The sequence below is a fragment of the Carex rostrata genome, chromosome 8 (genome assembly GCF_964058835.1).
Source record: "Carex rostrata chromosome 8, lpCarRost1.2, whole genome shotgun sequence".
Lineage (NCBI taxonomy): Eukaryota > Viridiplantae > Streptophyta > Magnoliopsida > Poales > Cyperaceae > Carex > Carex rostrata.
This window is the reverse complement of record NC_135925.1, coordinates 1,991,132-2,006,303: the sequence shown is the minus strand read 5'-3', so window position 1 is coordinate 2,006,303 and position 15,172 is coordinate 1,991,132. Positions and strand designations below refer to the sequence as shown.

At 31.9% G+C, this 15,172-nt stretch overlaps 1 protein-coding gene across 1 annotated transcript; it reads left to right on the top strand.

Moving 5' to 3' along the window:
• Positions 1-9,949: 9,949 nt before the first annotated feature.
• OCT1 (organic cation/carnitine transporter1) lies at positions 9,950-13,629 on the top strand. Its single transcript, XM_078306742.1, has 2 exons — positions 9,950-10,370; positions 12,216-13,629. The coding sequence occupies exons 1-2, from the start codon at positions 9,983-9,985 to the stop codon at positions 13,385-13,387; spliced, it is 1,560 nt and encodes a 519-aa protein (XP_078162868.1). The 5' UTR covers positions 9,950-9,982; the 3' UTR covers positions 13,388-13,629.
• Positions 13,630-15,172: the final 1,543 nt, after the last annotated feature.

The following is a 15,172-nucleotide window of genomic DNA, read 5'->3' as shown; positions in this document are numbered from 1 at the left end:
ATCAAATATAAATTCCCCATCCACCGGTTCCTGCCCACCGTGGAACCAGTAAACTTTCCTGCCCACCGCTTTCATACTACGGTACTTCATATATTATAGATTTATATGTTTTATTTTAAAAGTTCAAACAGTCCGTTCGAACTGTCTAGATCTTCATCATCTTTTCATTATCTTTATATAAAAATATATTTCAACACCAAATTTTTAATCTTTTAAGTGCTGTTCAGCTAAATAAGATTTAGCTTCCTTAAGGCTTATTTAGATCTTAATCCATGTTAATCTGTCCAAACAGTGGCTCCTCAAGCAAATTAAGTTCTCTTCCTTAGCACATAATCTAAATCCTGGATACCCTTTTAGCTTCCTTAGAGACACAAAAAGTGCATATTTTCTGAACAATTATACCCTTAAAATTTGACTTCCTTAAGGCCCTTTTCATTTTTAATTCATTTCTCCTATTCTCTTTCATTGAGGCGGGAACGAAACCCTAGGCGCGGGAAACAAAGACTTTCGCTCTCTCCAGCACAAATTGACGGCTCTCCGGCTAACGATTCTGGACCATTCAAAAATAGTGATTTTTTATATGATTTGATTGGTAAGTACATTTTTATATGAAGATGATGTTGAACGGTTCGGATTAATTATATGAATTTATAGTACAAACTTATTTGCACACTATAAAGTACCGTAGACTAACTCATCCAAAATTCATTTTTTCTTGCCTGTATTGCTTTTGAACTTTTTGATGCTTAATAGATTTCCATGGAAAAGGCAAGACATATATAATAGAGATTTAAATGAGCAAGACATGTATTGGCCAATTGGCACAAAATTGTACTCAGAGCATCCGACATGCAATGAGAAGATATTTGGTAAACAAGTGCTGATTGCTTTCTTTTCTCAAAAAAAAGTGCTGATTGCTTTCCAGCAAATTAATTGTTGGAAGTCTAATCAAACAATTAAAATGTTTTTAGTGGATAATGAGGGTACTACGCCTCGATTAATTAGTGGAATCAACTTTTTGGAACAATTAATGCTGTCTATTATTCCAAAGCACAAGGTATATTACAAGAATCTATCACTTGAAATTCCATTCCTGTGTGGCCAAACAAGCACCCAATAATTGCTTAACCTTTTAATCCTAGTATATCAATTTTTTTTTTTTTTTTTGTGGCATCTAATCCTTATCCAATGTAATTACAAATGCATCACGGGAAGGAATGAAGAATGTAATTGTGAATTCTCTTACGTTTAAATTTGAAATAATATGGAAACTCATTTTATTGCACTAGTTATAAAAAAGGCAGATTCTTTCTAGTGTGCAGCTTAGGTATGTAACAGAATTCACATGCTATGATCGGATATGTTACGGTATGGCACGACATGTGCGTCATGACTATTTGTATGAAGTAACTATATTTTAAAAGGTTGATGAGACATGCAAACTGATTTTTGTCATGGTACGGTATGTTATGTGCATGGACAACCCTGGTGCTGAGCATTTAGGGCGACCGCTCCGGACCCCAAGATCCATGAGGTCTAAAAAAAAAAAAAATATAGTTTGTATATATATTAAAAATAATAATTTGTATATATTAAAAATAAATAAAATATCAGGGCCCAAATTTTATATATATAAAAGGCTCAAAATTTTCTATAAATAGGTATATGATCTATTGGCCTATCAATAAAAAATCAGACCGGTTAATCGCTTCCATAAGTACTTCAATACCATATGCTTATAAGTCATTTTTGTGTTTTAAAAGTCCAAATAGTCGATCCAAATCATTCAACATGATATCCATATTAAAACGTGTTTGGAGACCAAATTTTACATTTTTTTGAATTTTTTTACTATTTTTTAAGGTAGGTAGAAAATCTTTTTTTTTTTTTTATGGTTCAGAATCAATAGATTTTCTATCTATCTTAAAAAATAGTAAACAAATTTCAAAAAATGTAAAATTTGGTCTCCAAACACGTTTTAATATGAATATCACGTTGAATGGTTTGGATCGACTATTTGGACTTTTAAAACACAAAAACGACTTATAAGCATATGATATTGAAGTATTTATGAAAGTGTATTAGCTGGTCTCATAAAAAAATTGTATATTGTATATATAAAGTGCACAAAATTTTCTCCCACCCCAGACTCCAGAATCTTCAGGACTAGCACTGGTTATGTAGTCATATGAGTCAAGCATGATCAGGATCGTCAGATCTTGATTGAATGGTAAATATTGAATAAACAAACTTAAATTACAAAAAAAATAGTTAAATGTGACAAAATGTGACAAATATGGTCAGTCAAATTTGGACACGATACATGTAATTACTATGTGACTAACATCCTGTGACTATTTCTCTAAATTTGATCACAACACATAAAAATATGACTTAATCACGCTATGTGACTCAAATCACATAACTAGTCACAGCACGGCACAACACAAATTTACATCCCAATGTGCAAATCACAAATCACTAGCCACAAATTTAGCTTGCAATAATTCACCAACAAACCAAAAAAGTGGCATTATACATTAGTGACTAACTGATCAATGAGACTTGCCGTTAATAACCAGTCTTAATTTGGTCCCACAGTGACACATAAGCATTTCTCACATGAAAATATTAGAATGTGCCTATCCATGTCATAAATGGTCCCACAGTGACATAAGCCACAGGAAGTTGATCAAAAGCTTTTGTATATATGTAATTAGTCACTTAATTAGATAATTAATAAGATAATTATTAATGGGGATAATTTTTTTAATGTCTTATATACTTGTCAACATTTTAAACTTTTTCTTATTGCCCTAGCTAGCTAGTTAACCTTCAAGTTGAATTACGAAAACTCCTAATTAGTTCCCCTCCGCTTTGAAAATAAAAGACAAAAATATTCCCTCCATTGAATTCTTATTTCCCCACCTCCTCTCTCTTCTCTCTTTGCTCCCGTTGCTATGCAACTAGATCTAACAATCGTACAATACTAAAATTGAAGATAGGATGTTGTTTTGTTAATTTCATGTTTAATGAAACAAGGTGGTATATATTCCCATCTTTTATCAACTAAATTAAGATCGATGTATGCTTATACCAGTATCATGCTCTTGTCCAATATATATTTCATGAATGATATATTCACAACTAAGTTGATTTTATGAGACGAATATACAAAAAATAAAATTGAACTCTTGAGCAAATTAATTGAAAATCTGTATAATATTGTTTTGTGAGGAAGCATGTGACATATGTATATTATACAACTATCATTATCAATCCCATGAAATATATGCAAAACTATATATTAATAGCTTATAGCTATAGTGCACTCATGTTAGTTGATATATTGTTGGATTTATTTAATGGTACGTCTGTTATGGGAAACCCGAATTCAAAACCCAACCTGTTATGAAAATGTGCAGACCTGTTATGAAGAGGTGCATTAGTTTTTCTATATACTCTATCCTTCTGTCTCTTCAGATAATCTGATAACGAAAACAGTAACTGCCACTGTTTCAGAAAAAAGGAAAACACTATATTAATACTTGAAGGTCTTAGGTCGTGGAAAATGCAGGGCTTCCGGCTTCGGCTTGTGATTCCTTGCAGAACCAGTGATACTGCTACGCTCGTAAGATCCACTTCCGCACAAAGATTAACGGAGTAATTTGTAAGTTCTATCCGTTGATTAACATATATATATATATATTCCCAGTAGGGAATATGCTAGCATGCTATGCATAACATAGAACCCCTCCGTGCAACGGCTCGGATTTCGAGTTTTCAAAATCCTAACGGTCGATCTGAACCGTTCATCTTGTTCTCCATATTAATATGTGTTTGGAGACCAAATTTTATATTTTTTGAATTTTTTTTACTATTTCTTTAGATTTATTGAAAATCGCTGTTTTTTTATGGTCCAGATTTGCTGAAAACAGCGATTTTCAATAAATCTAAAGAAATAGTAAAAAAAATTCCAAAAAATGTAAAATTTGGTCTCCAAACACATATTAATATGGAGAACAAGATGAACAGTTTGGATCAACCGTTAGGATTTTGAAAACTCAAAATCCGAGCCGTTGCATGGAGGGGTTCTATGCTATGCATAGCATGCATGCTAGCATATTCCTTCCCAGTAGTATTATATATCATCACGTCATCTTTCAATCCCAAAGAGCAACAAGTTAATTTTATTAATTTAATCTACACAGAGAATAAACTAAGGGTAATTTTATCTTTCATTTTCAAAGCAAGCTAGCTAGGTAAATTAAGTAGCTTTTTAGTTTAACTAGAAGGCTAATTACATGAATAACTAAATAAGAAACAGTTTAAAATGTTGAAAGGTAAATAAAAACAGTAAAAAAATTCAACGGTATAAAATTACCCATACGTATCATGTATGATTTGCTGTACATTAAATTTCATAAATGACTCTTCACTTGTTGTATTGGCGGAAAAATTGTATATTGAATTCAAGTCGTTTAGAATATTTAATTATTGGATATATATATACACTAGCTACAAGCTAGCTTACAATTTCACAATTTCAACAACTTCATTTAGAAGTATATAACATAATTATGCCCAAACTATTAGATATTAATGTAAAATTTATTCATGAAGTTACATTTTCAATGCATCTTACGCTTCTAGTTGCGTCCTTCATGGTAAATTCACAAAAGATAATAGAAAATAGCGTTAATAATTAGGGTTTGCCTAACCTAATGATCACCTCACATAATCTATATTACCAATATAGACCAGTAGTTGTTGGTATTCACAGATCAGTATTATTTACTGTCAAGCAAATAATTGACCATATTTTTTTATTAATAGAAAAATAAAAATAAAAATATTGAGAAAGGTGAACAATTTTGGAAATTTTCGAACGTTATGGAGCATAACGCCCAGATAATCAGAAAATGTAGAACTCTTCTTATAAAATCAGAAATTCATTAATTGTTTTTGGAAATTAAATTTGTACTAGAGTCAAGCCTAATGACAAGGAAATTACAGTTAGCTTAAACTAGACTCTAGTTTTTGTTGTTTTCTTTTACTGCACATATGCGCATCTCTTTCAATAAAATGGTGAGAGAAACTTAATTATTGAGAAACAACTAAACTTATCATTTTTATGTTTCTATGTTCAAGTTCTCTCTTTAATTACATATATGTCATTGCTAGAGATTACAACTTATGCATCTCAAGTCAACTAGGACTAAATTATTAAGTTCAACACCTTTTTTTAATTAAAATTATGTTGGACAAGTGACAGTATATATTTTCATTCATTTGGTACAGCGTTTCAGCTGTCAGAGCCAATTATTGGAATAACAGAATTTTGGCTTCATCGCCTTCTCTTTCTTGGTTGTTTACTTGTTTTTGAACGAAGCATGCAGTACCATACCTCACGGTTTTTTTTATTTTTTATTTTTTATTTATAAATATGAATGAGGTGAAAGTATCATATCTTTAAATATTTATAAAAAGTATCGAGTGATATGCATTTTACACAATGGTCTGCGCTATGAGCTCATATCTCTATTTGTAAAGTCTAAATAATCGATCTGAATCGTTCAATATAATCTTCATATGTAAAATGTGTTGGCAAACTAAATTTTACATATTTGAGAAATTTTGTACTATTTTATAGATAGATAGAAAATCACTTGATTTGAAAATTCTGAACTGTACAAAAACAGTGGTTTTCTAGCTATCTCAAAAATGTAGTAATAAATTCTAAAAAATATATATAAATTCGGATCTTCAAAAACATTTTCATACAAAGATTGTGTTTATCAGTTCAAGTTGACCGTTTAAACTTTATAAAAAAAATTTATGAATCCCTAGCACATGTCGATTCGTAATGTATTATGATCATAGCCTCACTCAAAATATTTAATTAAAGTTTGAATCTACAACTTACGATTTATTGTGACTGAAATTTTGACCATACCTTAAGAAAAGCTGATTATCTTTATACTTATTGATGATAATAAAATGCATGCACAATTCATATATGAAGATTGAAGAGAATCAATCTTTGAATCAGTAGAAAAAATATTACTAGATTTGTGTGTTTTGTTTGTTTCTGAATTTTTTTTAGAAAAATCTTTATTTACTTATTGAATTTTTAAATTGTTTTTGTTGAAGAAGATGGTTAATTTGTATGAACTTTTTTTTGATGGTTGGCATAAAATATGTCAACAAATGTATTGATAAAAAAAAAGTTTAAATATACAAGGTCCTAAAATTACTCTTATTCAGCTAATATAATATTTACAAATAATTTGTATGAACTTATCACTCATAAAATAGATAGATAAGCAATTTATTATATTTCCACTGACAGTACACTATCAATATATTGTGCAAACTTTTTGCATCCGATGTGACGATATACATTCTATATATATTAACATACAGTAGTGAAGTATCAAATAATGATCGTCGCGAATTAACAAGTATTCTCTCTATTACTGTAAAAGATTCCTTTCATTTTATGGCTTAAGATTAACTCCCAGCCGCTTTGGGATTTGGACTAGCGCAGAGACAGTATTATTGGGCTTTGAGATTCGTACCAAGTTAAAAAGAATGGTCCAGATCCAATAATTATAAAAGATTCCCTATTACAGTACAGTACCAGTCTACCAGAGGATGTGAATTCCACACTAGAGGCCACTAGTACCAAAAAAATATATTTTAAGCACCAATTATTTTGTACTATAAATTTTATAAAATTAACCCCTCTTACTAGAGAATCCGTATCCTCTGTAGTATTGTAGATGATCACTCTCACTTTACGGTTTGAGATTAAATCTCAACCGGTTTGAGATTCGGGTCGCAATAGGGGGCATAATTTTTGAGCTTTGAGATTTGTGCCAAGTTAAAAGAACGGTCCGGATCCACCAATTAGGAAATCATTTTAAAAGATTCCCTTGTGCGGTACTCTACTGGATCCGAATTCCTTACTAGAAGCCACTAGCCCAAGTCCAGAATCCTCCTCTTACTCTTACTCTTACTCTCACTGGGAGATTCATTCCCTTTTTTTTTTTTCTAAGTATATATATGTGTCTGACAGAATGATTAAGCTGCTAATTACTTGTTTAGTATCACAATATATTATAACATACATGAAAAAAATAATTGACATCAATAATCATAGTTTGCCATTCAAATTGTCATTCTTTTTTAATAACTAAAGATAGAGGTCTATATTTAAATTTCATTATTCAGAAAAATAATTTCATTCGAATTTCAAATCCACAATCTTTCACACATAAAGCATGACATTTACTAATCATTTACATTTAACGTTTTAAAAAAATGACATGATCCATTGAAGAAATGAAAGGACTGATTATCAAATTTGAGCAGTTCTCTAATCCACATGTCATTATTATTCAAACAAATTAAAAATAATCTAAATGTGAAAATGAGTCGGACACAACTCGTTAAAATAATTGCCAGTTACCTTGCTTTGGTTTCTAGATTTGCTTTGCTTTGCTACACACACACACACACACACACACACCCACCCATTCCGCTTTACACTTGGTATGTGCTGTGCAAGGTAAAGGTAGTGCAATGAGACGTCATCGCCACTTTCGCTCTTAACAGAAGACCTCAAAACAGCGGCTCAGGTTCAGCCCTACAAAATCCCCTATTTTTGCTTTTATCACTTCTCCGTTTCACCCCAAATTGGAGGTGATCGAATTAATTGTAGGAGCAATTTCACGTATACCCCTCAAAAACTGCAATATTATGTATTTCCCCCTCTAAATTTTGAAATTACATATTTTCCCTTCTAAACTTCAAAAATTCACATATTGATCCATTTTATTGTCTTTTATATTAAAACACATTCTAAATTATAAAATACCTATTTTACCCTTTTATTAAAAAACATAAAATGCCCTGAAGATTCCTCTACTGTCCGAATTGAATTAAGATCTGTGTGCGCTAGATCAACACGAATCTTGAAGCAAACTCACAAATATTGAAACAATGTGCACAAATCTATATGTGATGCACGCCAATCAAAATTGCTTTGAGATCCATGCGGGCTAGATTAGCACGAATCTTGAAGCAAACACGCAATAATCTTAACGCGATGCGCGCGGATCGGACGGTAGAGGAACCCTTCATACTCAAATTTGAGTTCGATGTGGCGTTGTATACTTTTAACAAAGGGTAAAATAGGTATTTTATAAATTTAGAATGAGTTTTAATATAAAACAAAATAAAATGGGTAAATATGTAAGTTTTTGAAGTTTAGAGGGGAAAATACGTAGTTTTAAATTTTAGAGGGGGAAATACATAATATTGAAGTTTTTGAGGGGTGTACGTGAAATTCCCCCTTAATTGTATAACAAAAATATATATGTTTTTGTTTTTTTTTATTCCTCCAAATTTTATTTTGGTTAAATAAGTGTGACTGTTTGGTTCGTTTTACAAATTATGATAGTTAGAATTTCAATTTACGGTTTAGTTTGATAATGAAAGCAAATAATTCGAATAATTAAGAAATGTTAATAAATATGTATATTACTATAGTAATATTACACATATATAAATTTGTATTAGTTTTTATATCACATGTTATAAGTTAAATTTTTCATAGTTTGATTATTTGAATCTGCTACTAATTAGATCGGTTGATATTTATGCAAACCTCAAAAAGAATTTCAGTTTTCTTTTTGTTGAATTTGAACCAAACTGTTCATGAATATCTTTAATTTTAACTTGATAATCTTGACAAGCGCCTTTCTAACCAAGTCAAACAATTAAAAAATTATAGAAATGATGATAACTTTTTAAATTGGATCTATATCAATTTTTATACAAATTGAGTGCTTTTAATATATATAACATCAAAAGTTGTAGTTAATATGTGTGGCTGGAATTAATTGTCAAGTCTTTTAACAAACAATAAAACTTGCATCATTTTTTTTCATGTGTTTGTGTAGCATAGGTTGCATTCAAAATTTCAGATCTGAAAAATAACAGTTATATTTTTAACATTGTAATATATTATCAACTAGAATAGGTTTAAATGCTTTATTGTTTTCATGCCTCAATTATGTTTGATATCTTTATTAATGTTTTTAAAGTTTAAATAGTCGATTTGAACCGTTCCACATGATCTTCATATTGAAATATGCATGAAGACCTAATTTTATATTTGTTAGATTTTTATTATTTTTTCAAACAGTTACAAAATTAATATTTTTGAATGGTCCAGAATCTTCTTATTTTGTACATATATAAAGGATAGTAGAAAAAAATTCAAAAAATATAAAATTCGGTCTTCATGCACATTTTAATATGAATATTATGTTAAGCGATTCAAATTGACTGCTTCAACCTTAAAACTTAGATAAAAAATATAAAACGTGATTGTAGTATGAAAATAATGAAACATATTAACCCTACATTATCAACCATCCAACCACACATGTACATAATTTTTGTCTTTATAAAATTTCAACAATGTTATTTAAAAAAAATCGTCAAAATTATCTAGCCGACTATATCAAGATATCTTATCTATTATCCATCTAAGTAATCAAGATATCTTAGATAAGTCAACGAGCTACTTCTTTTATTTTGAGAAAAGAGTCAAACTAACTACTTTTTTTTTCTTTTTTTCTTTTGGTCAATTAAATTTTGTCGAAATACCTTTAGCAATTAATGTTTTCCTGACATAACAAAAAAAATTATAATTCCTACAAGTGAAATTAAATTAATTTTAAAATCATTGCCACATAACTCGCTGGAAAATGCTATGTTCTTATAGAAAACACCTCCTGTTCTCAGAAAAAAAAATGGAGAGAAGAGACCAAAATCACAACAGAAACGTAAGAAAGAGAACAAAATTAAAAAGATAACACACTCAAAACTTAAAAGGGACTGCACTGCATATCACCTCCTTAAATAGACACCCTTTGTAACAGACTTCACATCACACCTTCAACACACCATGGATGATTTCCCAGACCTGGCCATAAAAACAGGACATGAGAGAGAATCCCTAGTTTCATCCAAGAAAGAACTAAGCGTCGATGAAATCATCGAACAACATGTCGGTTCATTGGGGTTTGCACAACTCTTGCATGTTTTCTTGGTGTCTCTTGCATGGATATTCGATTCACAAAACACACTCGTCACTATTTTTACCGATGCGCAGCCGGCCTGGAGGTGCAAGGGATTGTCATGCGATTCGAGTGCGATGTGTACGCTTGATCCACGCATGTGGGAGTGGGTTGGAGGAGATAAGAGCTCAACAATTGCCGAGTGGGGGCTTATTTGCGATAAAAAGTTTCGAGCGGGCATTCCCGCTTCATTGTTCTTCCTTGGATCCCTCATAGGTATATATTTTTCTTGTACCCAAATGCATTATTTCATTAATTAGTGACTCATCTTAGTATATATAAATTATTTTCCATTTGTTATGATCTAAGTATTATTATGTGATTCAAAATTAATATGCCAGAAATCAGACCAACAAAAACCAGCAAATTACCATTTTCACATAATGGCATGGGAATTAGTACTACTGATATGGATTACAAAACATTAACAATTGTGAGTTATGATTGGCATGATTTTACAATAGTTAACTAAGGGTTTAAATTGATGAGGAAACTAGCTTGATAGAAATTTTGATTTTCTTATTTGATATTTGTGATTAATCAATTAAGTCTGATAGCTTTACCAAACAATATATGACGGTTTTTGACAAACTCTAAAATTTCACATATCTAATACTGACCTCTTCTAAATTATTATTGATGAAGTTTATATATCTCACTGCAAGAATTTGAATTTGAATGAAATAGCACAAAATTATGGACTATTCCGATCACAATTTAGTATTAAATATTGAAATCTGCTTTTTATGTGGGCTTAGAATTTGCACTTAATTTGGCTAGCAAGCTTCTTATAAGATTCAAGAGAAGATCTCCTGTTTCCAATAATCTTATATTATCTATCCTGCATTTAAAAAAAAATTACAATAACATTCCAAATTCTATAGTTTGACAACACTGTCAAAAGCTTAAACAACATGTTCAGTATATATGAAATATTAATTAGGCAAGCTGATTAATGAATGAAACTATTAAGTGTTTCAATAATATTTAAAATATAAAACACTATTGTAATTTTTGTAAAGAAATGTGGGATAGACAAATAAAAAATTCTGTTCCAAATCTGTACTTTTAAATGATTGGATACTGAAGTACACTTCAGATATATAAATGAAAGATTTTAACAGAGCAGTTTTGGCTTCATGCAGTGTGCGCGCAGACTATAGAATCAATACAGCACTACGGATAGTTAGTGTGCTACTTGAAGTCAAAACTACTCTGTTAAAAAATTTACCCAATATATACTTGTTTCCTTTTAGTATTACACACCAGTTATAGAAATAGCAAGTATCATTCAAAAACCATCCAGTTAGGAATGGATATACAAATCAGGTAAACTGGTCAATCTATCAAAATTGAACCCAAACTGCTAGCGATATCTTAAACAACTTTAGTTGAGAGATCCAACCAATTATCTTACGTAAATACTTCTCTGAAGATAAAGTTGATAATATTTTAATTTTGTCTACATGTGCTTATAAAACAACTTTTTCTTATCCATAACAAGTATTTTTGGCTGTCTTGTCTTTACCAGATAAGGTGAAAGAGAAATGATATTTTTCTGGATCAATTGTTGCCAGAAAAGTGACGAAATTAAAGATAGAAATTTTTTTCTTAGAGGAGAAGTCTTTTACTTTTTTTGCTCGCAGTGATTTTTTGGGTAAAAATATTGACAGAACTATTTTGATTTTACGCAGTGCACCAGTCAGATATTTTTTCATTCTCTATTGATTGCGTGGAACCAAAATAGATCTGTCACTACGTTGCCCAATTTTTCAGTTTATGCATCTAATCCAGAGAAAGTTTAGATATATAATTTAATCATAATTCAAGGCCAATTGCTCAATAAAGACCTAACAAGTGTCCAATCTGATACAATTGTACAACATTATGTACCACATATACTTTCAGAGTGTACTCTGATTGCACTATTTTCAAAAGAAGAGGCAGCAAAGATATAGCATGGATATGCACCAGCAATCAACACAAATTATTTGACACCAACAATCACACATCCTCAAAGTATACGAAATTTAATTACATGTTACATTATTTATTGAACAGGATCTGCAGTGCATGGTCGGTTAGCTGATGCCTACCTTGGTCGAAAAAAGACAGTGCTTCTATCTTGCATCCTAACTTCCATCACTGCCTTTTTAACATCTCTTGCCCCAAATATCTGGGTCTATGCCTTTCTCCGTTTCTCAAACGGTTTCGCCCGGTCCGGCATTGGCATCTGCTGTCTAGTCCTCTCAACTGAGGTCGTCGGTCGTTCTTGGCGTGGCCAAGTCGGCCAGTACGGATTTTTTTTCTTCACTGTTGGTTTCCTCTCCCTGCCTTTAATTGCCTACCCGGTGCGCGAATCATGGAGAAGCATGTACAAAATCATGTCAATTTTCCCATTGATATACTCGGTACTTATCCTTCCCTATGTTTCCGAGTCACCACGGTGGCTTGCGTTAAAGGGAAGAACAGACGAGGCCATGCAGGTGCTAATGAAATTCGCAAAGCTTAATGGCAAGACTATACCGTGTAACGTGTTCATCTTGAATCCGATAAGTACACAGGGTGGTCAATTTCAAAAGAGTGAGAGTTTATGGTCGGCTGCATGGGCAAGTAAGAGAATTGCCACCGTCATGCTCGCCGGCTTTGGAGTTGGATTTGTCTATTATGGGGTTCAATTAAATGTTGAAAACCTCGAATTTAATGTATACTTCACCGTGGCAATTAATGCCTTGATGGAGATACCTGCAGTGTTTATAGGCAGTGTTTTTCTGGGTTTTACCGATCGACGGGTCTTATTCTCTACTTCAGCATTTCTTGCCGGTATCTCGTGTCTATTGTGCACCATTTTCTCGGGTAATGGTAAAGGCAAAGGAAGTTTGGTTCAACTAGGCATAGAGGCTGTTGGTTTCATGGCAGCATCTCTGTCATTTGACGTGATATACATATACTGCGTCGAGTTGTTTCCTACTAATGTCAGGAACTTTTCTGTGTCGATGTTGCGTCAGTCACTGATGCTTGGGGCGGCAATTGCACCCGTGATGGTTGTGTTAGGCCGTTTGCAACCGAAGATTTCATTCTTCGTGTTTGGTGCATTGTCGATTTTTAGCGGGGTGGTGACATTTTGGCTGCCCGAAACGAGAAATTCACCGCTGTACGAGACACTGGAGCAGCAGGAGAAAGAGGAGAAATTCACCTTGGGATCTGCTGGAGATCTTGAGATGGTTGATTAACAGTATAAATTATGAATCTATACAGAAAACAATAAGCTCAGGTGATCAAATGTGAATGAAATTATAAGATGACTAGGCTATTGGTTTTAATGTGCCAAATCATGAAAAGGAACGTAAATTATTTGTCAAATTGAATTTGGGTGGTTTTGTAAAAGACCGCCTGAAGTAATTAGTGCATGTAATTTGTTCCTCATTGTGGAAATGTAATTAATCATATTTTATCTTGAATAAACTTCTCTGATAGTACATATAAACCAGTATTCCATAAGTGTCTCAGATTTTTAGATTTGATTTCTTCAATTCAATTTGATTTCTCAGATTCTAAACCCCTAATTTAATTTAAAAAGAGATAATATAAAAATTTAATAGTTAAATGCAAACAAACTCTGATTTTTCTATGTATCTCTACATGTTTATCTTAATTTTTTGGGTCTCCAACCAAATGCAACAGTTTACGTAGATATATGGTTAAAATTTTACAGTTTCTGTTAATTATGTTTACGTTGACAGATCTATAATTGTGGCATAATAGTTTCCTTTTTTGTTTTTTGTTTTTTGTTTTTTGTTTTGAGAAGACGTACTATATATGAAAATTGTTACAATTACAACTAGGCCCCTCAAACTTGGCCTATTTCAACAATATTTGAGCCACATTGTTTCCTCTTACAATATTCTATTTCCCAGTACCTCTGATCTTCACTCTATTCCCTCCGAAAATTAATTCATTTCTCTGTCGCCATATTCCCCAGCAGTAGGGGTGCAAACGGATCGGATACGGATCGGATATTAGACGAATACGGATTAGATATTAACCGGACACGGACACAGATATCCGCTTTTTATAATAGTGAATAACATAATTTTTTTCATAATTCATATTAAATTATATAATATATATATCTACTATTCAGATACGGATAATTAAAATTCAAAACCATATCCGTATCCGTATCCGTATCCGCACGGATATTCGGATATCGGATATCCGTATTAAATTTTCGGATACGGAGTCGGATACGGTCGGATAATATCCAACCCGTTTGCACCCCTACCCAACAGGCACACACAATCCTTGTAATCCATTCCTGCTTCTGAATTTTTTATGACTGCTAACTTTCGCCCATGATTTTTCCAGAATTTCTGGTACCGACTGGTACCGAACCAGTCTTTGTACCAGTAACCTAGCTTTGAGGGATCTTTGCATATTACTCCAAACTGAATTGTGGCATGTTAGTTGCAGAGAAGATTTTGAGGTTTAGCCTTCTACACCTTATAATTTAGTTTCTGTTTCCAGATAGTCAGTGAAATTTGCACCTTGATCGGAACAAAATTGCGTGATTTTAGATTATTTCAATAGAATAGATATCCGCAGAAACTGGTTTAGAATTGAAAAGAAATCAGATATCTCTTGTCAGGCCATTCTACAAGCTTTTTTTGGAATCACAATGACGGGATTGCTATTTTCTGGTTACACAGGAAAAGATTTGAAAGAATCTTTAACCAGTTCTAATTCCCATGTATTTCCATGTCATTTAAAAGAAAATAATCTTGTTTTTCCATGAGTTTTTATCTACTTTCTATAATTAAGCGCAACCCTTAACAGAAAAAGAGTCATGTTAGTCATGTCACGCATATTGGTCATATAAGGCAACTCGCTTGTTGCATGATGTATTTCTCTTCGATTGAAAATGACATGTCACGTACACATTACATTAAGTGGCTAATTTTTTTAACATTATTTCTTTAGTTTAATTTATTTTACATTATTTTCTTTTTTTTAGCAGC

What these genes read in the sequence shown, in the direction of transcription:
- OCT1 (XM_078306742.1), top strand. Translation starts at nt 9,983, where the DNA reads ATGGATGATTTCCCAGACCTGGCCATAAAAACAGGACATGAGAGAGAA. An exon ending in CTTCCTTGGATCCCTCATAG is followed by an intron (nt 10,371 to 12,215) that starts GTATATATTTTT and finishes TTTATTGAACAG; the next exon opens with GATCTGCAGTGCATGGTCGG.